Source organism: Leucopleurus acutus, assembly GCF_964270905.1.
Source record: "Leucopleurus acutus genome assembly, chromosome: 8".
NCBI lineage: Eukaryota > Metazoa > Chordata > Mammalia > Artiodactyla > Delphinidae > Leucopleurus > Leucopleurus acutus.
In genome coordinates this window covers 63,750,574-63,776,206 of record NC_139151.1, presented here as the reverse complement: position 1 = coordinate 63,776,206, position 25,633 = coordinate 63,750,574, and the positions used below count along the sequence as shown (strand labels likewise).

General features: G+C 39.0%; 2 protein-coding genes across 5 annotated transcripts in view; both read right to left on the bottom strand.

The window, feature by feature from the left end:
• Positions 1-7,373, bottom strand: part of ZNF143 (zinc finger protein 143) — a 54,000-nt gene extending 46,627 nt beyond the window's left edge. The window contains exon 1 of one of the 4 annotated variants that reach the window (XM_082844419.1): positions 7,290-7,373. In XM_082844419.1, the coding sequence (XP_082700545.1) occupies positions 7,290-7,331 (42 nt within the window). In that variant the 5' untranslated portion in view covers positions 7,332-7,373. Of the gene's footprint in view, positions 1-728; positions 802-7,289 lie in introns of those variants that run through there. The other 3 variants (XM_082844420.1, XM_082844421.1, XM_082844422.1) reach the window with 3 other exon arrangements.
• A 7,225-nt stretch (positions 7,374-14,598) lies between these two features.
• Positions 14,599-25,633, bottom strand: part of IPO7 (importin 7) — a 48,052-nt gene continuing 37,017 nt past the window's right edge. Inside the window, exons 17-25 of the mRNA XM_082844590.1 lie at positions 24,595-24,661; positions 24,386-24,511; positions 23,857-23,954; positions 22,608-22,703; positions 21,702-21,922; positions 21,400-21,605; positions 20,021-20,227; positions 18,531-18,647; positions 14,599-17,485 (exon numbers count right to left, since the gene is read on the bottom strand). Coding sequence (XP_082700716.1) covers positions 17,388-17,485; positions 18,531-18,647; positions 20,021-20,227; positions 21,400-21,605; positions 21,702-21,922; positions 22,608-22,703; positions 23,857-23,954; positions 24,386-24,511; positions 24,595-24,661 — 1,236 coding nt within the window. The 3' untranslated portion in view covers positions 14,599-17,387. The remainder of the gene's footprint in view (positions 17,486-18,530; positions 18,648-20,020; positions 20,228-21,399; positions 21,606-21,701; positions 21,923-22,607; positions 22,704-23,856; positions 23,955-24,385; positions 24,512-24,594; positions 24,662-25,633) is intronic.

Here is a 25,633-nt window from a genome sequence, read left to right as displayed (position 1 = left end):
TTCTGCGTTACCCAAGACTGAGAAGCTTCCTGGGTCATGGGACTCTCAGTTCTTTTTTTTTTTTGGTGGTGGGGGACACTTTCTTTTAAAACTGGGATAGTCTTGGGCAAATCAAGACAAGTTGGTCACTCTATCTTCCAGTCTTGTTCTAGCACAACCTCACATTCTACACTCCAGCAATACTGTTTAAAATTCTAGTAGTTAATGATACTGGTATCATTTAATATTATTATTAATTAAAATGTTAATAATACTAATAAATAAAAATGATTATAATGATAACTAACTCTTCCAAAATACTATATGCCAGGCATTACTACTAATTCATTTAATCCTTCTAGCAATCCTATGAATTAAGTACCATTTTATCACAATTTTGCAGACCAAGAAAGTGAAGCTCACAAAGGTTAAATGATGTCCTTAACTTCACAACATAAGTGGCAAAGTCAACCTTCTAATCATCTGGCTCAACAACTTTTACATGAGCTGCTGGATTATTTGCCACTCCCAGAACAGCCCAAGGTGTCTCCTGCATCTGGGCTCTGAACACTGCTATTCATACCCTCTAGAATACTCTTCCTCCTCTCTTTACTTGGCTAAATTCTTCAGATTCCACCAGAAAGTTTTATCTGAACTCCCCAAATTGGGTCAGAATGCTTTAGATGTATTTCCCAAGATACTCTGTCCATACTCTTATAATAACACTTAGCACAGTATACTTTAATTACCTGTTTTTCTCCAGACTGGAAGCAGTATATTTACAGTAACCAGCTACTAAAACATATCTAAGGAGGATTCCCCTATAGATAGATTGGAAAGTATGGGTTATACTTAGGAAGGAATGCTTATGAGCGGTAGTATAACACTATACTTAAGAATAAGGACTCTGGAGCAAAACAGCCTGCTTCAAAATCTCATTTTACCACATATTATCTATGTGACCTTGGGCAAGTTACTTAACCATGCTGTGCCACAGTTTCCCTATCTGTAAAAGGAGGGTACTTCACAGAGGGTATTGTGAGGTATCTGTGTTAAATACAAAGCACTTGTAACAGCACATGGTATTATATATATGTTTGCTATTAATGCTTATCAGTAGTTTAAAGCTAAATGAGAAGAGACTGTACAGCTCTATCTCTTGTCTTATTCACTATTTTCTCCTACTACTGTAAAAGGGTATTGCCAGAGGAGAAAGAAGACAAAAAAGAAAGTTTCAGAGATGTGTTATTCAAGAGGAATTTTCCTCTTGTTCATGCTTTTCCTTTTTGAAAATATCTTTACTGAGATGTAATTCACATATCATAAAATGTACCCATTTAAGGTGTACAATTCAATGACTTTAGTATATTCAGAGTTGTACAAACATCACCACAACCTGAATTCACAATATTTTTATCACCCTTCAAAAGAAAACCCTACCTCCCCCTTTCCAAAGCCCTAGGCAACCACTTATCTACTTTCTATTTCTATAGATTTGCTTATTCTGGACACTTCATGTAAATGGAATCATAGTATGTGGTCTTTTGTGACTGCCTTCTTTCACTTATACATAATGTTTTCAAGGTTTCTCCATAAAAGAATAAGAACTAAAAAAAAAATTTCAATCCATAAAAATAATGAATCACTATGTTGTACACCTTAAAAGAATAATAATGTAAATCAACTATACTTCAATTTGAAAAAGGTAAAAAAAAAAAATCTCCTTTTCCTTCTGAAAGTCTTCTTCCCCTAAAAAGGAAGACAAAAAATAATTTCTAAAGGTGATTTTAGGGACTTCCCTGGTGGCACAGTGGTTAGGAATCTGCCTGCCAATGCAGGGGACACGGGTTCGAGCCCTGGTCCGGGAAGATCCCACATGCCGCGGAGCAACTAAGCCCACGTGCCACAACTAAGCCCACGTGCCACAACTACTGAGCCCTCGTGCCACAACTGCAGAAGGGCGCATGCCTAGAGCCCATGCTCTGAAACAAGAGAAGCTACCACAATGAGAAACCCACGTACCACAACGAAGAGTAGCCCCGGCTCAGCACAACTAGAGAAAGCCGGCACGCAACAACAAAGACCCAACACAGCCAAAAATAAACAAATAAATTTATGTTTAAAATAAGATAAAATAAAGGTGATTTTAAGTAATTGACTTTTTAAAAAAATTTTATTTATTTATTTTTGGCCATGCTGCCACATGTGGGATCTTAGCTCCCTGACCAGGGATCGAACCCATGCCCCCTGCAGTAGAAGCTCAGAGTCCTAGCCACTTCACCACCAGGGAATTCCCTGAATAACTGACTTTTAATAACAGACATTTATCTCCTAGTATATTTTCCTTAAATATTATCTTCTCAACAATAAGCATGTCCACTTACAAAAAGCTCCCCAGTTGAATCTAACATGCACTCCTCATTTAAAAACACAGATCTATAATCCATCAACTAAAAACATTTACATACATTCCTAGGTCTCAAATCAAACTGCCACATCCAAAAGTCTGCCAGTGATTCTTTTTCCTCTCAGCACTTCTGTTTGAAAGGACAAATGCCAGAGGAAAGGGAAGACACTAACCAATAGGTAGGTGGGGAGGTCGCCTAGTAATGTACCACGTCATTATTTTTTTTTTTAATTTTTATTTATTTATTTATTTTTAGCTTTGTTGGGTCTTCTTTGCTGCACGCAGGCTTTCTCTAGTTGGGGCGAGCGGGGGCTACTCTTCACCGCAGTGTGCATACTTCTCATTGCGGTGGCTTCTCTTGTTGCGGAGCATGGGCTCTAGGTGTGCAAGCCTCAGTAGTTGTGGCACATGGGCTCAGCAGTTGTGGCTCACAGGCTCTAGAGCATAAGCTCAGCAGTTTTGGCACATGGGCCTAGTTGCTCCGCGGCATGTGGGATTTTCCCAGACCAGGGCTCGAACCCATGTCCCCTGCATTGGCAGGCGGATTCCTAACCACTGTACCACCAGGGAAGTCCCTGTCATTCATTTTATATCAAAATACATCTTGTTTTCTGTCTGAATTAAACACAACACATTCCATATACACCATTAAGGTTTGCCAATTCATCTTTCCACTCTAATCAATTTGCCATATGGACTTGGCTATTTCCACCAAACCCAGACAACAGATTAAAATGATCAAAAGTCATCCTTGACTAAACCCTCATTCTTTTTTTTGCAGTACGCGGGCCTCTCACTGTTGTGGCCTCTCCCGTTGCGGAGCACAGGCTCCAGACACGCAGGCCTGCGGCCATTGCTCACAGGCCTACCCTCTCCGTGGCATGTGGGATCTTCCCGGACCAGGGCACGAACCCGTGTCCCCTGCAACAGCAGGCGGACGCTCAACCACTGCGCCACCAGAGAAGCCCACCCTCATTCTTAAATTCACAACAGGGCAATTGTCAACTCCATGATTTTTTTTTTAAATGGAACCATATATATGGGAACTTGGTATGACAGAGAGCATTTCATCTTTTTAATTTTTTTTGGCCACACTGCCCAGCTTGTGGGATCTTAGTTCCCGGACCAGGGACTGAACCCAGATCCTCAGCAATGAGAGTGTGGAGTCTTACCCACTGGACCACCAGGGCATTCCCTTCAACTCCATGATTTTTATCCTTCAAAACCTTTCTTTTCCAACTCCTCACATGTTAATAACTACTGCAATAACTTCTTTACTCCAGTCTCTCATCCTTCCATTCCAATAACACTGCCAACTATCTTATTTTGTCTTGTACAACAGTAGAATTTTCATTGCATACAATACTGTAAGAAAAATTTGTTAATAAGATTAATTCCCACTAGCTTAATAAATCAAATCTTTTCGTTTCCTGGTTTTCTTCTTTAACTCTTGCTATCCACACACATAATTTTTTACAGCATTACCTCCCAGAAATGGGACTAGGAGATGAGGGTGGACTGGGGATGGGCCTTTTAATTTCTACCGTATACATTCCATAAGTTAAAAAGAAATTTACCATGTATTATTTTCATGGTTTTAAAACTAGTTACTTAAAAAAAAAGTTACTATAAACAGAAGCATTAATAAAGTAAGGAGCACCTAACTCTGCCTCAGGTATGCAAAGATGATTACATGTGAATATGGGCATAAGAAAGATAAGTAAACATTTCCTAGGGGTAGGAAGAGTAGAGAAGGCAGTCCAGACACAGGGAACAGCCTTTGTCACTGTCCAGTCTAAATCCATCTTTGAAACAAAATCACTTTGATTTTGACAGTATGGTAAAGTTTAAAACACTGCCTCAGGGACTTCCCTGGTGGCGCAGGGTTGGGAGTCCGCCTGCCAATGCAGGGGACACGGGTTCAAGCCCTGGTCTGGGAAGATCCCACATGCTGCGGAGCAACTAAGGCCGTGCGCTGCAACTACTGAGCCTTCACTCTAGAGCCCAAGAACCACAACTACTGAAGCCCACGCGCCTAGAGCCTATGCTCTGCAACAAGAGAAGCCACCAAACTAAGAAGCCCACGCACCACAATGAAGAGTAGCCCCCACTTGCTACAACTAGAGAAAGCCCGCGCGAAGCAACAAAGACCCAATGCAGCCAAAAATAAATAAATTAAAAACCAAAAAACACTGTCTCACAAAAGCCATCCCTTAAAATGCAAATTAAGCAAAGAGCAATGACTCAAGCAACCCAACTCTTTAAAAAATCACTACGTCCTGGGCTTCCCTGGTGGCGCAGTGGTTGAGAGTCCGCCTGCCAGTGCAAGGGACACGGGTTTGTGCCCCGGTCTGGGAAGATACCACATGCCGCAGAGCGGCTAGGCCCGTGAGCCATGGCCGCTGAGCCTGCGCGTCCGGAGCCTGTGCTCCGCAATGGGAGAGGCCACAACAGTGAGAGGCCCGCATACCGCCAAAAAAAAAAAAAAAAAAAAAAAAAAAAATCACTATGTCCTGAAATAAAGCCAGGAGCAAAAAGACTCAGAACTGGGTAAAACCTCAGATTAAAAACCAAAAACAAAAACTAGATAAAAACTTCAAAGTTAAGTAATGATGAGAACATCAGGACTCAGAAAGTTCTCCTCCCATGATCATAAACTGTACCTACATTATAAATATTTAATAACAGCTAAAGTAATAGTAGAGGCACAATTCCCCAAAACAGCTAGGTCATCCTTCCATGAAGAATATGATGAATCCTTACTTCACAGCAATATCTCAACCTGCAGCAAAGGGCAATGGACATTTTGCAAATCATATATCTGATAAAGGACCTTTATATAAGAAACTCTTAGAACTCAATAACAGATAAACAATCCAATTTTAAAATGGGGGAAAGACCCAAATACACATTTCCAAAAAGAAAATATACAAATGGCCAATAAGCACATGAAAAAATGCTCAGCACAATTAGCCATTGGAAAATGCAAATCAAAATCACAAGAGATACCACTTCACACCCACTAGGATGGCTACCATCAAAAAGACTGATAACAACAAGTGCTGGCAAGGATATGGAGAATGGGAGCTCTCATACACTGCTGGTAGGAATGTAAAATGGTACACCCACTTTGGAAAAGTTTGCCAGTTCCTCAAAAGATTGAACACAGAGTTACCGTATGACCAAATGACCAAGAAATTCTACTCCTAGGTATATATATACACACAAGAGAAATAAAAACAAATGTCCACACAAAAACTTGTTCCGTAACTGTTCATGGCAGCATTATGCATCATAGACAAAAAAGTGGAAGCAACCTAACTGTCCATCAACAGATGAATGGATAAATAAAAGGTGTTACGTCCATACAGCGAAATATTTGGCAATAAAAAGAAATGAACTACTCATATATGCTATAACATGCATGAACCTTGCAAATATCATGCTAAATGAAAGAAGCCAGTCACAGAAGTCCACATACTGTGTGATTCCATTTTTATGAAATGTTGGTAATAGACAAATCTGTAGATTAGTGGTTGGGGAAGAAGGAGTGTTATGGGGAAACGGGGAGTAACTTAAGTGGGTACAGAGTTTCTTGGGGGGTGATGAACATGTTTTAAAATTTTGGTGATAGTGGCACAACTCTGTGAATACATTAAACCTACCTAATTATTATAATACTTTAAATGGGTGAATTGTAAAGGTATATAAATTATATCAATAAAGCCATTATTTTTAAAAAATAAAAGACAGCTATGGAAAAAATAGGCACTCAAGTATTTGTACACTAAATAATTTCCAAAGTAATCAAAATACACCTGGATAAATTAGTTACCTGTCTTACCTGAGCTTTTGTATGATCTCACTACCTATTCTCTTACTAAACACTTAACAATGAACTGAAACTAAGCACTTAGCAAGAGAATATATTAAATACTGCACAGATTTTTGTCAACTACAGCAAAACACAAGTATCTTCTAGTAAGGTTCGGGACAAAGCCGACCACAACTTCGAACCTACAATTTTTCACATCCCCACTAGGTTATACCAGCTGATTAGACACTTCCAAAGGCTTAAACTGATCTTAAACAAATAATCAGTTTAGCAATTGTATTCTTATCTACTCTTTACTTAACTTCCTTAATGCGTAAACTTAAATGTTAAAAAAAGCAAAAGGGGAGAGAAGAAAAATTGATTTACGTTCCACAATAAAATGTTACAAAGCAACCAAAGCATTCGTATACTCTTTGGCCAAAACCGAGAAAAAAGGAGAATGATAAAAATGACAATTTCTAATATTCGCTGTTAGGCCTCAATGACCATAAACATTTTTTTTTTTTTTTAAGTGAGGGAAACAAGAAATCTGTGCACGATCAGAGTGGGAGGAAATTCTGGGTGCGATCTACAGGCGGGATGCCGACCGGGCCCTCAGCCAGTTCTGCCGCCGGCGCCCCAGCTAGGGCCTGGTGCCGACCGGGGTCCAGCGTCTCAGCTGGAGGAGCTTCGCCTCGGCGGCGCCAGGGGACTCGCTCCGCGCGGAGGTCAAGCCGAGAAGCGCCGCCGGGCTCCCAAGGGCTCCACCCTCCCCTCCTTCACTCCCTCCCCTCGGCAGTCCCCTGAGGGGAACAGGCGGGGCGCAGTGCGCAGAGACAAGGGCGGGGGGGGGGTGCGTCCTCAGTGAGAAAAGCTCCGCCGCCCGAGTGGCGGCCGCGGGTTATTAATAAACTCCGCTTCTGCCCAGGCGTCTCTACCGCGGCCGGCCGTAGGATCCGCAAGGCCTGCGGCGGAGGCTGAGGAGCCAGAGTCCGAGCCCGGGCCCTACCGGGCCCGCGCCGCCACGCTGAGGGCGGCGGCCGGGCGGAGAATAATGCACACTGGGTAAAAACACATTTATATACGAACCTCCGAGAAAATTTTCCAACAATTCCTTCGTCCGACCACCATGCACCAGGACAGGAAACAGCCGCCCGGCCCCTCAGCCCCGCAACCAGCATAGTGGGTCTGAAGCCCGCCCCCAGCCTCCATTGGGCTTTCATTACGTCACTCACTGGACGCTTCCTGCTTGCCATTGGCTCAAATTTAGGCGACGCGAAAGGAGACCGCCTTATCCACGCCCCTTTTCCTGACGTCAGCCTCGCCTGGCCTTACAGCCAGCGCCTGAGTGGCTTACCCAAAGTGCGGAACAAAGTTTTCTGCTTCTGACTGGTTGGCAGAACCGCTCGTCCCAGCGCGACACCGCCTCGCTGACAAGTGAATTATGCAGAGTCTGTGGCCCCAGCAGGAGGCGCCATTTTGTAGCGAGGGAGGGAGGCTGGTCCTTGTGACTAGCCGGGAGGGAGAAGGGTTCACAGGCGCCATTTTCCCCACAGGGGCTAGGAGGTGGCCTTGGCGCTCCCGGTGGGCTTGCTGGAGCGCGTTCTGGAGACCGGGTGGGCTTTGCCTAGCAATTGCCGAGTGTCGTCTCGTTGGGAGGGAAGTGGTAGAGTGGGGTAGGACAGGATGGGACGCCTCACCGCTCCCTGGGGGCTCTCGGTGCCAGCTGAGGCCTTTGGTCTTGGGCGGAGGCTCTGCTTTTCCGCGAGCTGCTGTATGCCTGTCACTGGCTGCCAAGTCTCCCTTTGCTTTTCCAGTCGCTGGGGCATCATCATTGGTAGGAGGATGAGCCTCCTGCCTCAGCTGAAGCTCCGGCGTAGCTCGACAGCGGGGTGGTGGTCTTGGACTCTGCTGGGAGACACTGCGGTTGCTTTTGCGCTTTCATGTTCCTTAGGTTCAAATTTTGAAGTCGTCTGCAATGGTGTCGCTAACTTTTTTACTTTCCCGTTTGTGTGTGTCGCAAATTAAAGGAAAGTCAAAAGGCTGAGGAAATCATTGACTCGGTCTCCCCAGTATTAAGAATGGATACAAATTAGTTGTGAAGTTTGGGTAGTGTTTCTTGTAGCTCTCAACCCAGAATTTTTCTGAGCCATTGGAAATACTAGTCATTTCAGGAGTATTCAGTATGTATTCATATGCTTTGGCAACCAGGCTGAATAAAGATGAGGTAAAGTGTGTAGACTCCAGATTTGTTAAATCTGGTGTTCCTAATGTAGATTTGAGTTACTAAGAGATTGAGAAGGATGGTCCCGTTGTAACTGGAGATTTGTGTCCTGCTTACAAAAGCTGGACAGAGCTGGATGATGTTTGATCTAGTGTCTTTGCATTTCAGGTGATTATGGAATGGCCTAAGTGAGGATAATTAAAGTGGTTTGATTTACATTCGAGTCCAGTTTGAGATTTTTAACGAGACCTTCATTTAGGTAGGGAGTGAGGGGCAGGCTGCAGACCCTAACCAAGGTATAGCTGCGTAATTGGTGCCCAAATGCCATTGGAAGGAAAATAGGACGTTGAGTGTCGTTTGAATACATAGTCTTTAGAAGTTTAAAGTAGTTTTTATATTTTATGCCCTTATAAGAATAAAAGATGTGGCACATAAAATTGGATTAGGTTGCTTGAAACTGGAGGAATTGGCTCATTCAAGTCTTGTACCCAATGGATAGATTTCCCTTTTTCACAGAGAGTTCAGATGACAAACGAGGTGTTTTAATTTATAGTTTCTGTACCTTCTAGATGTTTTATCTGTATTTTATAGTCAGAAATATTATTAAAAGAATCAAAATACTTTTATGCAATGTAGTCATTTATTAAGTCCTGAATCTCTAGTCTGTTAAAACACGGTAATACAGAATCTGAAAAGGAAGTTAAAAATCACCCTGTAATCGTAGTTTGCAGTTACAGGACATCTTTTTATCCCCAGGACCTACTGAGTGGTTGTAAACATTGAATGGTGGTGGTGGATAGGATACTATAATTCTAATCTGATTCAGGGCGAAACCTTAATAATGATTTTGTCATAGGTAGTGGAACTTTGTGTTACAGTACTTACCACTGACTATATATAGAACAGAGTTCAAATGTACATACTATTCAGGGCCATCCAGAATCTTCACATTTTCCCTAAATCACTTCCTATCCCTCATATCTTATTACATGTTAACAAATTAATGGCATGAAAACATTTCACTGCCAATCAGTACTAGTCCATGCTCTTACACAAAGCTGGACCTTTTCCCCAGTTTTCTAAATAGGCTAACTTATTTCTAGCCCCCTTCAAAAACTGTTGCCATCAAGGTTTTAAAAACATTTCTTTCAGTAACTAAAAACTTCCTGGAGAATTGGTTGATTTTGGTATATTTGTACAATGATATAACCATTAAAGTATTATATGTATAGGGCTTCCCTGGTGGTGCAGTGGTTGGGAGTCCGCCTGCCGGCGCAGGGGACACAGGTTCGTGCCCCGGTCCGGGAGGATCCCACATGCCGCGGAGCGGCTGGGCCCGTGAGCCATGGCCGCTGAGCCTGCGCATCCGGAGCCTGTGCTCCGCAACGGGAGAGGCCACAGCAGTGAGAGGCCCGCGTACCGCAAAAAAACAAAAACAAACAACAAAAAAGTATTATATGTATAGAAAAAAGATACGAAGAGAATTTCCTGGCAGTCCAGTGGTTAGGACTCCGTGCTTTCGTTGCCAAGGGCTCGGGTTCAATCACTGGTTGGGGAACTAACATCCCACAAGCCGCACGATGCGCCCGAGAAAAAAAAACGAAAAAAACGTAGAAATAATGCATTCAACTCTTAAAAGTAATTATGTCTAGGAGAAGGTGATTTTGAGTTATCAAATTATTTTCATATAGGTTTATAATAAATTTTTATTATGAATTTGTAGCTTTTGTTTAAACACTGAAGAATTTTTCTTTTTTTAAAAAACTTATTTCTCTTCTGTTTTTTCTTTTCTGAAAACACTAAAGAATTTAAAACCAACTCTCTCCATTGGAAGTTGTGGCTGTTAGATGTGTCACTTGTCTTACAAACTGTAGCCCCATTTGTAAAGTAGAAACACTTATTTCACAGTGTGACTGGGAGGATATGTGAGAATGTAGATAAATGTAGCACAGTGCTTATCAGAGATACTTTTCAAGTGCTTAATAAATGTTAGCCCATCTCTCTCCAGTCCTCACTTTAATGGTCAACAGCAGTGGTTCTTAAGCACTTTGACAACTCCTTTGAGATTCAGATGAAAGCTATGAAAAATATACTAAAGACCAGTTTCATAGGACTCCTGGACCCAGAATTAAGAGTCCTTGGTCTGTAGAATAAACTCATTCAGTTAATCAGCTTCCACACCGAAAGCATTAATCAGAGCTTAATTAGAACATACTTTTGGAAGTGTATGAGGAAGTTACTTAAAATGTTCCTTTCCAATCTCAGATATATAGTTCTCAGTATATATGCTGACATAGACATAGGTATAATACAACTGGTAATGTTTTGTTAGTGGCTAATTGCATGATTCTCCTCATTTCAAGCTATCTATAGTGACTTCAGTGTGTGCAATTTTTCATTTTACCAACTCTACCCCTGGACCACGTGTTAACCCCATTCATTCATTACATCTTTGAAAATATCACCCAGTAAGTGAGCTCCAAGGTTACTAGTTGTGGTTAATGTGTGTTAGGTTTATTTTAGTGGGAAACTAAGAGGAGAGTAAACTCAATTTACAAAATGTTATCAATCTAAAGCTCCTGAAGATTCCTCCTGCTACCCACCCAAACTCGCACCAGCTAGGGCTATTTGATAGGGTGATGGGATTTAAAAAACAAAATGAGCAGCTGGTAGCAAAACAAAGTATTGGGGGGAAGAATACTTTCCCTATAATAAGGGGATAGCTAGGTCTTAATTTGTATTTAATAAACATTTTATGTTACTTTTTAGAGAACTTTAAACAAATTTGAGGCTTAAGAAAACTGAAAATTGAGATAGTCATATATCATAAAATTCGGGCTTCCCTGGTGGTGCAGTGGTTGAGAGTCCGCCTGCCGATGCAGGGGACACGGGTTCGTGCACCGATCCGGGAGGATCCCACGTGCCGCGGAGCGGCTGGGCCCGGGAGCCATGGCCGCTGAGCCTGCGCGTCTGGAGCCTGTGCTCCGCAACGGGAGAGGCCACAACAGTGAGAGGCCGGCGTACAGCAAAAAAAAAGTTTGTAATCTCATATATCATAAAATTCATCATTTTAAAGTGTACATACACTTAAGTAGTTTTTAGTATATTCAGAAAGCTGTTCAACCATCACCATTATCTAATGGAAAACACTTTCATCATGCCCAACAGAAACCCTAAGCCCAACAGCACTCACTCTCCATTCCCTCCTCCCTCCCCACCCCTGCCCAGTGTTCCCTAACCTATTGATTTGCTAATTATAGATCTTTCATGTATATGAAATCCTGTGACTGACTTCTTTCACTTTGTTTTCAAGGCTGATCCACATGTAGCATGTAATTGTACTTCATTCCTTATTGCCAAATATCTGATTATTTGGATATACCACATTTTGTTTATCCATTCATCAACTGATGGCTGTTTGGGTCGTTTCCTCCTTTTGGCTATAGTAATGCTAGTATGAACAACTGTGTACAAGTTCTTGTGTGGACATATGTTTGATTTCTCTCAGATATATGCATCATCTGGGAGTGGAATTGCTAGGTGACACTATTTTCTACCTTTTGAGGAACTGCCAAACTTTTACACAACAGATAAGCATTTTACATCGTATCAACACTATGAGGGTTTCAATTTCTCTTCTTCCTCACCAATACTTGTAATTGTGCACCTTCTTGATTATAGACATGCTAGTATGTATGAAATATCGCATCATGAATTCTGATTTGCATTTTCCTAATGACTAGTGATGTTAAGCATTTTTTCCTATGATACTGGCCATTTATTTCTTTGGGGAAACGTCTACTTGGGTTCTTTACTGTTTTTAAATGGGGTTTTTGTGTTGTTGAGTTCTAAGTCTTCTGTATATACTCAAGATTAACAGATATTTTCTCCCATTCTCTGGGGTCTTTTCACTTTCTGGAAAAGTGTCCTTTAAAGCACAAAGTTGTAAGTTTTGATGAAGTCCAAGTCATCTGTTTTTTATTTTATTTTTTTATTTTTTTGCGGTACGCGGGCCTGTCCTGTGGTGCTTGTTGCTTGTCCTGTGGTGTTCTATCCAAAAACTATTACCTAATTCAGTCACGATTTACACCTGTATTTTTTCTAAGACTTTGAGATCTTATATTTAAATCTTGAAACCACTTTGGATTATTTTGTATATAGTGTTAAGGGTCCAACTTCATGTTCTTACATGTAGATACCCAGCTGTCTCAGAGCCATTTTTAAAAAGATTCTTTCCTACATTGGTTTTGGGACCCTTGTTGAAAATCAATTGACCATAAATTTAAGGGTTTATTTCTGGACTCTCTTATTTATTCCTTTGGTCAGTATAAGGTATTTATCCTTGAGAATTCCCTGGTGGTCCAGTGGTTAGGACTCTGCACTTTCACTGCAGAGGGCACAGGTTCAGTCCCTGGTAAGGGAACTAAGATCCCACAAGCCGCGAAATGCAGCCAAAAAAGAAAGAAAAAAAAGTATCCTTACTAGTACAATCATGTTTGCTTTAAAGATTGTTTTGACTATTCTGAGTCCCTTGTATTTCCATAGATTTTAGAATGTTTGTCAATTCCAGCAAAAAAGGTAGCTTTTACAAGGATTACACTGAATCTGCAGATCAACTTGGGAAGTATTGCCATCTTCACAATAGTATGTCTTTCAATTCATGAACATGGGATGTCTCTATTTAGGTGTTTTGTAGTTTTCAGAGTGTAAGTTTTTCACTTTTGTTTATTTCTAAGAATTTTGGGGATGCTATTGTAAATGGAATTTTCTTAATTTCACTTTCATTTCATTGCTGCTGTATAGAAATACAACTGATTTGGGTATATTGATATTATATCTTGCAACCTTGAAGAAGTCATTAGCTCTTTGTGTTTATGGATTCTTTAGGGTTTTCTGTGACATCATGTCATCTGTGAACATAGTTTTACTTCCTCCTTTCCAATCTGGATGTCTAATTGCCCTGGCTAAATCCTCATGTACAATGCTAAAGAAGTGCCAACAGTGGGCATGCTTGCATGGTTCTTGATCTTAGGGGGAAGTGTTTAATCTTTCATCATTAAGTCCATTAGCTTTAGGGTTTTGGTAGATGCCTTTATTCAGGTTGAGAAAATTCCTTTTTATTTCATTTTGAATTATTAAAAGGATGTTAAAATAAACTTTTTAAAAAAACTCTGGTAGGAAGCATTTAAATATAGGAAATACCAAGTGTAATTGGCAAATTTCTATCTATACATGAAAGCAGAATCTATAAATACATAAAGGAATTATCACCTGTGCTTTTATTTATTATTTTCTTATTTTTTTTTTTTTTTTGCGGTACGCAGGCCTCTCACTGTTGTGGCCTCTCCCGTTGCGGAGCACAGGCTCCGGACACGCAGGCCCAGCGGCCATGGCCCACGGGCCCAGCCGCTCCGAGGCATGTGGGATATTCCCGGACCGGGGCACGAACCCGTGTCCCCTGCGTCGGCAGGCGGACTCTCAACCACTGCGCCACCAGGGAAGTCCTCATCTGTGCTTTTAAAAAACCTCGAAGGGGAATTACGTCTCAAAAAGTTACTTAAAATATATTCCTCTCGGGCTTTCCTGGTGGAGCAAGGGTTGAGAGTCCGCCTGCTGACGTAGGGGACACGGGTTCGTGCCCCGGTCCGGGAATATCCCACATGCCTCGGAGCGGCTGGGCCCGTGGGCCATGGCCGCTGGGCCTGCGCGTCCGGAGCCTGTGCTCCGCAACGGGAGAGGCCACAACAGTGAGAGGCCCGCGTACCGAAAGAAGGAAAAAAAAAAATATATATATATATATATATATATATATATATATATATATATTCCTCTCATAGTAATGAAATTCTGGATTTCCAGCTGGATGTCTAGTTTCCCTTTGTAAAAACCACATGCACCAAAGTGTGAAGTGCTATTATTGCAAGGGTGGCCAACCTCATCAAGGGTAAAACCTAGAATTCAGGAGGGATACTGATAATATTCACAGATAATCTTCACCAAAATTTAAAATTATATAGAACAGAACTGACATTTTTATAACCAATATGCTTTAATGTAATTTTAGGTCATTCATTTTACAAACACTTATGGAATGCCTACTATCCTTAAATCATTGTGCTAGATCTTCCCAAAGACACGGTTTATATTAATACAATTCCTAATGACTTTTTCTTCATGCTTGCTTCAGGGACTACATCTGGGACTGAATAGCAGCACATAGCCATAGGGCTGCGGTATGGCCACCCCTGCTCTATACTCTGGTCTCTTCTAGAGGTGAACACAGCAGCCACTATCTTGATAAGGTGTGTAGATTAGTAATCACCATTCTGTTACCTGCAGAGAAATAGATTAACATCCTTTATTTAATACTGATAAACGAATAGCTTTTATAAAAATGGATGGCTTAAGTTTACAAAAAAGTGAAGATTTTATGCTAATGTCAGCCATTAAAAAAGACAAAATACTGAAACCCAGACAAAATCAGAATTAACTTGTATAAATTAAAAAATAAGTTATAGGTTAGTGAAACTGTGGGAAAGGCTGTATGTTAAATAAATAAAATCTACATGCAACTAATTACAAGTTTATAAATACTACTCTCGAAAAGTTATCTAAATGTCCTATAACCTTATTTAAAAACACTGACACATATCAAGATCCATAATCTATAAGAAACTCTAATTTGATGTTATATTTAAGGAAATACTGAAAATAATCGAGGTATATATTTGATGTATTAGAAACTACCATCTGAACAATATTTAATATTAAATATAGTTTAATTTTAAGGTCTTTCATTTCAAAAATCCATAAACGTAGATTAGTTTGGACTGTATGACAGAGGAGACAATAAAACGTGTTCTCAAATACATGCCAATACATTTTCTTGAAACAAAACCTCAGCAAACGAGAATTTCCATACTGTGCATGGGAATAACTAAAACCTTTATTAGATATGGTTTCCAATAACAATGTGAAAATTGGAATTATCAATTCAAAGAGCAGTGAAGTTTGAAATTTAAAAAAGTAGACTAGATATTAGGTAGGGGATAAAAGGTAAAGGAAGACGAAAATGTTTAATACTATTCAGTATCTCCCCTCTGTACACAATGTTGCATATATACAACTACTCCACTTTAATTTTACTGATTTTATATAATAGTGAAATCCCCTGAAGCAACCTAGGGTTTACAGATGGTGTCCAACTTGGGGGGAAACAAATTAGGAACACACTTGATTAACAGTTTTCACCCACACATTTTAGACAGACATTTTTTTTTCTTTTTTTGCCAAGATTTTCATAGTAAATTCATAAATATAGGAAATACTTTCACTCCTTCAGTGTTAAAATAGAAAACCAAACAGTGCCAACAGTAGTGGCTTAATTACTGGCATACAAGAAAAACACAACACCAATGGGTTTTCTTCATTATGCATTTTAAATAATGTGTGCATGTTTCATTTTTACAGTTATAAATTTTCTGGTCTGTTTTGACAACAGCACTTAATAGTCCTGAATCCATTGAGATGTTGCTTTCAATTTGAAATATTGTGTGTATAATGTATATAAAAAATAAACCAATGTATGACTCTTCTGACAGATGTTTAATATCAATAAAAGCTTATTTTTGAACATGCAGTTAGAAGAGAGGGAAGCAAGCCAACCTCTCTACATTGTCTTGTTGCTGGCCTGTTTCTGCAGTGGTATCAATAGTGGTTTTTGGAGGGAACCCTGTGCCTTCAGCCTATCTAAGACCAGATACCACCATCAACAAGAGGGGGAGAGGAGATGGGAAAAGGGAGGTGGGCAGGTGTTAAATGTCAATTTTAAAAGTGTACATTTTGTGTTCTTTCTAGGTATAGCATAAAAACAGATCAATGAGGAAAAAATTTATAATTAGGAAAAAACTGCAATCAAATGAAGACATAAAAGCCGAATTAAGTTCTTTTAATAGACTGCATATATAGATGTTTAGCCATACTCTTTTATCAACTCTTTAAGAGTAGAACTTTATATCCAATTTACATGCTTCAAATATCATCTTTCCTATTTGTTACAGTAAGGTCTTGTATCCAAATATCCACTTGTACACTGAGAGCTTTAAGAAAAAACAGGACACAGAGGGAGTTGCCATTTTTAGCAGCAATGAAATATCACTAACCCCTTTTAACATACCGAATTCAAGTCACTATCAGAGGTGAGTGCACCACAAAGTCACCAGGTACAAAATTGCTAATTCATTTTTAAATTAATAACTTGAAATTACCCCTGCCCCCCACCCCATTACATCCCATCTTTTTATAAACAGCAAACATTTTGCTATTTTATACATAGGCTAGCAGGCTTGTTTCAATATGAAAGTGCTAATTCATTTACAGATTTTTTTTTAATCAGTTATGTAGTGCTACAATAAATGTCCAATAATCTACATAGGAACAATCTTTGATGATGAAAATGATGAAGATTGAATAAGGCTATCGATTACCTTATCTTATTTACATATAAAGAATAGATACCCAATGGTGAGGAAGAGACAGAAATCGGACAAATACTCATAGGTGTAAAAATTACATCTACCTCTGAGCTTATACTGTAAATGAGACATTTTAAATAGTCCTGTAGCCCATGCCTATTTTTTCCTCGGAAAAAGAAAAGCTGCCTTCATGACATCCCCTCTTGTTGCAGATTTCCACAGTGTCACTTGAACTTTCAGTCAGAATCTTACTTTCTTCAAAAAATAAAGAAAATACTCCCTGCCCCCCAGGTTACCTCCCTCCCCCGCCAAAATTCCTCTGGATTCATTTTCAGTGCCAAGTTGCATGATCAGGTCCCACCTCCTGGGTTTTTTTTTGTCCATCTATTCATCAATTAGTTTAGAGTGGATAACATGAACCAGTTCTGGAACCGCTACTAGGAGGAACACAAGCTCTTCACTACAATCACACTGCAGGAAAGTGGTAACTCAATTCATCCCTGGTGCCGGGCCTCCAAAATTGAAAGAACTTGGCACAACTGGAGCACTGAATTTGTATCCTCCATGCTTCTCAATCATTTTGGATTCTAGAAAAACAAATATGTGAATGTTTAATAGAGCATTCGATCACCTTACTGCTTTGGAGAAAAGAAGGAATTGACAGACATTAACAATAGCTTAACCACCAGTACTAGCCAGGAAGTTCCAAACTTTGGCCTCTGTTTTCCCTCCAAATGTATAGAAGAAAGAGTATATTATGTAGAGAAGACGAACTCTTCTCTATGCTACAGACTTCTTAGCCAACTTTCACTTTGCATTGTTTAAAAAGAAAAATCTTTACTCTATTTTGAGTCAAATACTAAATCAGAAGGATCCAATCTCCAAAGGTAATTACAGCTAATGAATCTAATGCAGGCAAATTCAAATTAAATACTTTAGAAAGCTGTGCCTTTTTTTAAGGAGGAACCTCTTTGAATATAAAACTAGTCTGACGCAGTATTAAGACCTCTAGAAAACTACTAGGCTGTGTATTATCTGAAACATCCTGTATTGAAAGGCATACTGAAATGTTTAACGATGAAAAGAAATGATATGCCTTTAATACAGTTTTTAAAAATTGCAGTTTTCAAAAAAAAATTGCAGTTTTCATAACTTTAAAATTCACAATTTTAATGGAATTTTCTACTATCAAACCAGCCCCATGAGATTTAGCGACCTTATCAAAGCTACTGCACACTGAAAGTAGTCTTCAACTATACTTAAAATCAGTAAATTACGGCCAAAACCAAAATTCCTTTTTTCATTTCTACAGATTGGAATGAATTTCTTATCACCTCCAACAACTGTAGCTTTTATGTAATTTTAAATCACTTAATTTAAATTTTAAAGCTGTATCAAAGTCATTAATTGCATTAAAGAGGGGTTGAGGTTGGGACTTCCCTGGTGGTCCAGTGGCTAAGACTCTGCGCTCCCAATGCAGGGGGCTCAGGTTCGATCCCTGGTCAGGGAACTAGATCCCAAGAGTTTGCATGCTGCAACTAAAGATCCTGATGCCGCAATTAAGACCTGGTGCAGCCAAATTAAAAAATAAATATTAAAAAAAAAAAGAGGGGTTGAGGTCAATTAACATACCATGGGCTGCTCTTCTTTGATCAGCTAGAGTTGCTATATCCTGTAACTGTTTTCTTTGTTCTTCATTAAGACCATGAGTCAGAGCCTGATACCACACGGGATTACGATTTTGTATAGCTATCAAAAAGAAAACAAGGGGAAAAAGGGCAATAAGAGAGTCCTGGTAGTTCTTTTCTGTTCTATTCCCTCTACTCCACCTCCAATACTGAAATTCTGATCTAGTTTATATTCTCCCAATAATAATCTAAGGTATTTTAAATTACTTGTGAAAAAAAGATACAGGGGGAAAAAATTCTGGTTTAGCATGATGCCTCAAAAATCTAATCATAGTCATAATTCTTATCTCTAGTAAATAAGGATTTAGAGCCTAATCCAATTGTTATATAATAAGTAACAAACTAGGGAAACTAGAAATAAAGTTAGCCCAAACCCCTTAAAAGATTAAGAGTTAAAGCAACTTATTTTTTTCTGCATTGCTTATTCTGCATTGCTTATTCAAAAAAACACTTTCTTAGATATATGTACTGTCTTTCCACAGAAAGGTGCTCTGCAGTATTTAGTTAAAAATGTTCTCTATAACATGATTTTCTACTTCTACTTTATTGCATTTACTGTGGATGAGCCTTCTATAATAAACCATCCTTTAGGGATTAACATGTGTTTAAGTATACAAAATACAAAGTCATGGACAAAAGCCAGTCAGTAAGTTCTTGGCACTTCAATCAATCCTTACAGCCTGCCATGTAGCTCAGAAACAATTCCTTGTGTTTCTGTGAGCTTGCATCACAATTGCTTTGTCATGGGCTTGGAAGATTAATGCTTTGGTTATCAGAGAATTTATTCTACATCAACGTTCATAATGCATAGGAATGATAAAATAGCACAGTAGTTAACTCTGGAGGGAAAGGATGTTCAAATATAGTGCCAATTCTAATTTCTTAAGTTGGGTTAAAGAACACAGATGTAAAAAACAAAAACTGGCACCTAGTATTCCGTAGCCACACACTGTGAAACAGGAGAAAAGAATAGAGATTCCAAGACCATAAATGTTATATAAATGGTCAAATTCTCAGACAGGTAAGCATGGGTTTAGCCAGGGGGAAAAAAAAGATACACAAATACATAAACATAAGAAACAGACATAACAGTAGATATTTCTGGGGAAAGCTGGGAGGTTAGAAATTAGAAGTAGGAAAAACAAACTTGTTGTATAAACTTTTTGAACTATACAATTTTCCTATGACGTGCATATTTCAAAATGACAATCTAAATAAAAGCAAAATAAAAGGATGAGGAAAATACACTGAATCTCTAAGGCAACAGTAGAAGTAACTTTGGTTACTCTGCCTAACAATCCTAAATCACATTTTAGTTTGGGTTTGATATACCCAAAACCCCTTCTTTAAGGGGCAGACATAAATAAGAACAAATTGATTCAGGAAAATGGATCATACGGAGCTATCTGAATTACATATAACAAGTTAACTTACTTTGAAATATAGCTTTAAATATCTGATACTCATCAACAGGGTTATCTTCATCATCAATGATCGTGGAATAGCCTTCCAGGGCAGTTTCTTCAGCGTCATCTTCTTCCCAGTCTTCATCATCTCCATCTTCGCCTGCTTGCTTAGCCAGGATCTCCAAATATTCTTGTCCATCTTCATCAATATCATCTTCATCACTCCCCAGTTCCTCTGCCAAGTCATAAAAAGGTGCTCTTGTTAACACTGGAATATTCTGTTACTCACTGTAACTCAGTGACAGTGATCATTGTTGGTGAATTAAAAATCACAACTGAATAAATTCAAGGAAGTTCCAGGAATTGGTGTTTAAATACATATTCAGCAATAAACAGAAAAAAATTCTCATAGAAATCTAAGAAAACTAACCACAACTGTTAGTACCAGAAGTCTGAAAAAGGACTGCATAATATGAGAACCAGCACTTGGTGTGCTGAGACTTATGGTATATACCAAATCAAATACCAACAGTACAGTAGAATAGTTTATTATATCCACAGAATACCTTTTATGAGATTTTTTTTTTAAAGCCTAGCTGGCTAAGATAGTAAATGATAAAAGACAAAAATGGCAAGTGTTATATTTTGAAACCTTTACAATAATTTCTTTTAAACAACATCCTATCAGTTTATATTCTTGTAGTCTATACTGTCTTACAGGTGAAATGTATTAGCCAACATCTAATTAACTTAATTTTACAGTGTAGATATAGCTAGATTTTAGCACTAATAGACAGATGTTTACCAACACTAAAAACCTGCCAACAGGGCTTCCCTGGTGGTGCAGGGGTTGAGAATCCGCCTGCCAGTGCAGGGGATACGGGTTCGATCTCTGGTCCAGGAAGATCCCACATGTTGTGGAGCAACTAATCCCATGTGCCACAACTACTGAGCCTGTGCGCTCTAGAGCCCGTGAGCCACAACTACTGAGCCCGCGCACCTAGAGCCCGTGCTCCGCAGCAAAAGAAGCCACTGCAATGAGAAGCCTGTGCACTGCAACAAAGAGTAGCCCCCACTCGTCGCAACTAGAGAAAGCCCACGTGCAGCAACAAAGATGCAACACAGCCAAAAATAAATAAATTATATATATCTATCTATATATAAAAGCACACACACAAAAAACCTGCCAACACTGGAACTATATACACCTAGAACTGCTTTACATAATAGTGATACAGCTGAAAGTTCCTGCCTTCATGGACCTTACACTCTAGTTCTATGAATGAATGAACATGAAAACATTTGGCTATGATCCCACATTTCTTTAGGAGAAGGGCTAAAAGAACAAGTCCAGTGATATTTCTAACTGGGTAATAAGACTGGCTTTCTCCATTGCAAATCCCTTACCCGTTTCATCATCATCTTCAGCTTCATCATCATCATCACTGTCATTCTCGTGTTCTGCATGGCAGGCATATGCTCTTTTTAATCCATTAAATAAAAGAATAAAAGCTGGCAAAATCTGTCCAGAAACCTGATTTAAAACTTGTGGTATTTGTTCCATATCAATAAGAGCACATAGGCCCAGAACACACATCTTTCTGTCGTGAAGCCTAAAAAATAAAATAAAATATTTCCTTATTTTCCTTTAAAAAAGATTTTGCAGAGTTCTTTACAAAGTAAATAAAGATCCAATATATGTCACTTACCCCAAGAAACAATCAACATCATTAAGCCACTGTGTAATAAAATGATTTGTAACTGGTTCAACATTATTAGGGAAGCGAAGATTTTCTAAGGTGTTGAGAAGTAGGTGTGGATTATAATACAAAGCTGCAATGGCAACTTGCAGGCACATTGTTCGAAGTTCACTTGTCTTCACCTCTCTTGTCAGTCTCTCTAAAGCTGCTTCCACAAATAAGGGAATACACTGTAGAGAAAGACAGCGAAACATTCCAAAACTGTAAGTAAAGCAGCCGTTAACTACCCACCCATATTAACTTTCTTGTTGCCTCAACTAACCCCCCTTCCATTAAATGATCCAATTTTTACTGTTGAGCCAATTCAGTGGGAAATCCAATTTTAGAGAAAAATTGGTCCTCACTGAGCTATTAGAGCCCCACCACAATAGCAATATTGGATTCAAAATATCCCTACTGACTAACCTTATTGTGGTAATCATTTTGTAATATAAACATTTATCAACTCATCACACCATATACCTTAAACTTATACAACGTTATCTTTCAACTATGTCTCAATAAAGATGGATTTTCAAAGTCCCGTTGAAACTGACCATGGAAATTTAATGACTAAATCTATCTTATTGCAAAGTGATAGTGTGGCAAACACAATATACTTAAAAAAAAATCTTGTCAAAACTTACCTTGCATAACAAGTAGCCATAAAACTTGCCAGTCATATTTCCATACATATTAAATATACAATCATTATTAAATATTGGTTAAATTTTAAATGAACAATTTTAACATGTTATCTAGGTGTCATAATAAACAACATACAAAATATATAGAACAAATGCCCAAAATGAAAAAGTGAAGGGAAAGATTCCCTCTCTGAATCCTCCAACACGAATCATTAATAGCTTCACTGACCTGGTCAATGCCACGCCCTTTGCACTGCAGAATGATGACCTCTAACAATTTTGCTGCATGACATTCTGCATCTTCTCCTGCAACTCCTGTAAGAACCTGATCAATACAAAATATAAACTGCAAGGAGGCGTCACAAAACCTTCAATCAGTCTATAGCTGCTGAAGTATTTAAGGTATTCTAATTAATATGAGTGACTGCAATAGTCATTGTACAGACTATAGTCTAAAGCACCCGTAGGATTTGGAGTTATTCGTCTGTAATACTGGTCTACATAATCAAAGCACATCTCATGTAGTGCCATTCTGGACCATAGCAAGTTGACAACCACTATGTCTAAAAACATACTGACAATGGAGAGTGAGATGAGCAGGAAGTAGAGGCAATCTGTTGATGGCAAAGGCTGTTTCCAGACAAGAAATAAAAGCATGGACTTGATGTGCTCATTAGCACTAGAGGAATTTAAGGGTTAAGGATAAGGGTTTTGGAATAGGAAAGTAGATGGTATAGACATCTCTGTTTCCAGAGTATTAACATAAACAATATAATTTGGCAATAAATAATAACATAACTAGATGATTATTTTGTGACTAAGTGTTCAGAAAGGAATGACATCGATGAGGACAAACACATCTAAAAACTTCATAAAGCGAAATCATTTTTTAAATGCCTGGTGTTGGGACTTCCCTGGTGGCACAGTGGTTAAGAATCCACCTGCCAGTGCAGGGGACACGGGTTCGAGCCCTGGTCCGGGAAGATTCCACATGCCACGGAGCAACTGGCCCCGGGCGCCACAACTACTGAGCCTGCACTCTAGAGCCTGCGAGCCACAATTACTGAAGCCTGTGCGCCTAGAGCCCGTGCTCCACAACAAGAGAAGCCACCGCAATAAGAAGCCTGCGCACTGCAACAAAGAGTAGCCCCAGTTCGCCCCAACTAGAGAAAGCCCACACGCAGCAAAGAAGACCCAATACAGCCATAAATAAATAAATATATTTATTTTAAAAACCCCAAACCCAAACATTTATAACTCCAATTAAATGTCAGAGGGCAGACATAAAACAAATACTTGTCAAAGCCATTACTGAGAGATCTAGAAATCAAAGCCATTTTCAGTTTATAACTCTTAAAGCTCTTATTCTGTCAGACCCGTATAATATGTTCACCATAATGTGGTACCACGTCTCTTCACAATTTTGTACTTTTTATAGCACCAGCCTCACATGCTTATATTAACTAAAAGTGACCTACCTTTTTGCACATACTGTATATCATTTCAAGGTACTTGGTATCAGACAGAAGTGTGTCTGTATCAACTGTTACATAATTATGAAGCAGAGGCATCATATCTGTATTAATAAAAAAAGCATCAGTTAAGTATCTTTACTAACATATATGCTGTGTTTCTGAAAAAAATCTCAGAAAAAAAAAAGCAAGTCTGAATGTTCTGTCCCTAAAGTTCACTTTTAATTATTCACTTATAATTAAACATAAAAATGAGGCTATTATTAAAGTGCATTCCTTCATATTTAGCAGTTAAAAGATTACACAAAGAAGACTGACAGGGGGCAGAAGGTAAGAATCTGTGTTAAAGAAAAAAATCTCAAGTGATAACTAAATCAAAATGTATAATGGGTCATCTTTGAGCACTAATTGCTACTGATAACTTATCCAAACAACAAAACACTTAGAATATTCAAAAGTTTGTATTCAAGTGATACACTAAAATTGAATACAAATGGGGAGGAATCCTTAGTATTTCTATGATGACTTGACTTACCTGTAAAGTAATCAAAGCCATCTTGCTGAAAAACCTCAAATACCAGAGGTAGTAGCTGCCACATCTGTGGAGACACTTGTTGACATGTCAAACTATGTGCTAAAGAGAAGATCTCCTCGTAGAATTCTAAAAGAGAATACTGAGTCATTAGGACAATGCTTGCTCATATGAAATAGTAGTGTATTCTTAACACAATCAGAGATATATACCTAAGACATGCTGTTGTAAAACAGTTCCAATGACCTGTAAGCAGATTCCTTCAAGCTGCTGGGTTATCTAAAAGAGAAGAAAAAAATCATATGGAATTGTAGCACACTGAATGAATTATTAAATAATGTATAATAATTCAATGCATTTCAATGTAAAGTCAATATTGTGAACAAATTAATATTTTAAACCTGTTTCGAAATGACTCATATTATGAATCAATATAGGTATGAAATTTAATGAAACACCATTACAATGAGACGAAGAAAGAACATGCATAGTTTACCTATAAAGTAAAGGAAAAAAAAAATTTCCTGGAAAAATGCAGGTAAGTATGAAAATAAAGGAGCCACATCATTCTGCAGAGACTAAAATCTTTTTGTGTGTAAACATAGATTAATTCAGGCCAGATATAATAGAGTGTAATTGAGATGTAAATCAGTAGCTTACTGAAAAATTATTTAAAATAAGGCATTATTCCTACCACTCCCAATAATTTTTAAGCCACCTCCATTTTATATAACAGTGAGCTAGGCCCCCAAGTCATACAAGATAGACAGAAAATACACACTCCCCTTTTGTCAGTATGGTCCTCAATTGGATCCCAAATCCCTGGAAGTCATCAGAATGTTTAAAAAGTGGGGGAGAGGAATGAGATAAAATTTACTAATCAGGGCTTCCCTGGTGGCGCAGTGGTTAAGAGTCCACCTGCCGATGTGGGGGACACGGGTTCGTGCCCCGGTCCGGGAAGATCCCACATGCCACAGAGCGGCTGGGCCTGTGAGCCATGGCCGCTGAGCCTGCGCGTCCAGAGCCTGTGCTCCACAACGGGAGAGGCCACAACAGTGAGAGGCCCGCGTACCACACACACACACACACACAAATTTACTAATCAGATATAGAAGCAGGATATCCATTTCGAATACATATACTCAATACATCTTCAACTCTTCAAATATAGCAAGCAATTGATTTGTTAACCGTAAGGTAGCTATAGGATTCCTCATGGCTTCTAGCTATCTCCAATTATAATCTACAAAA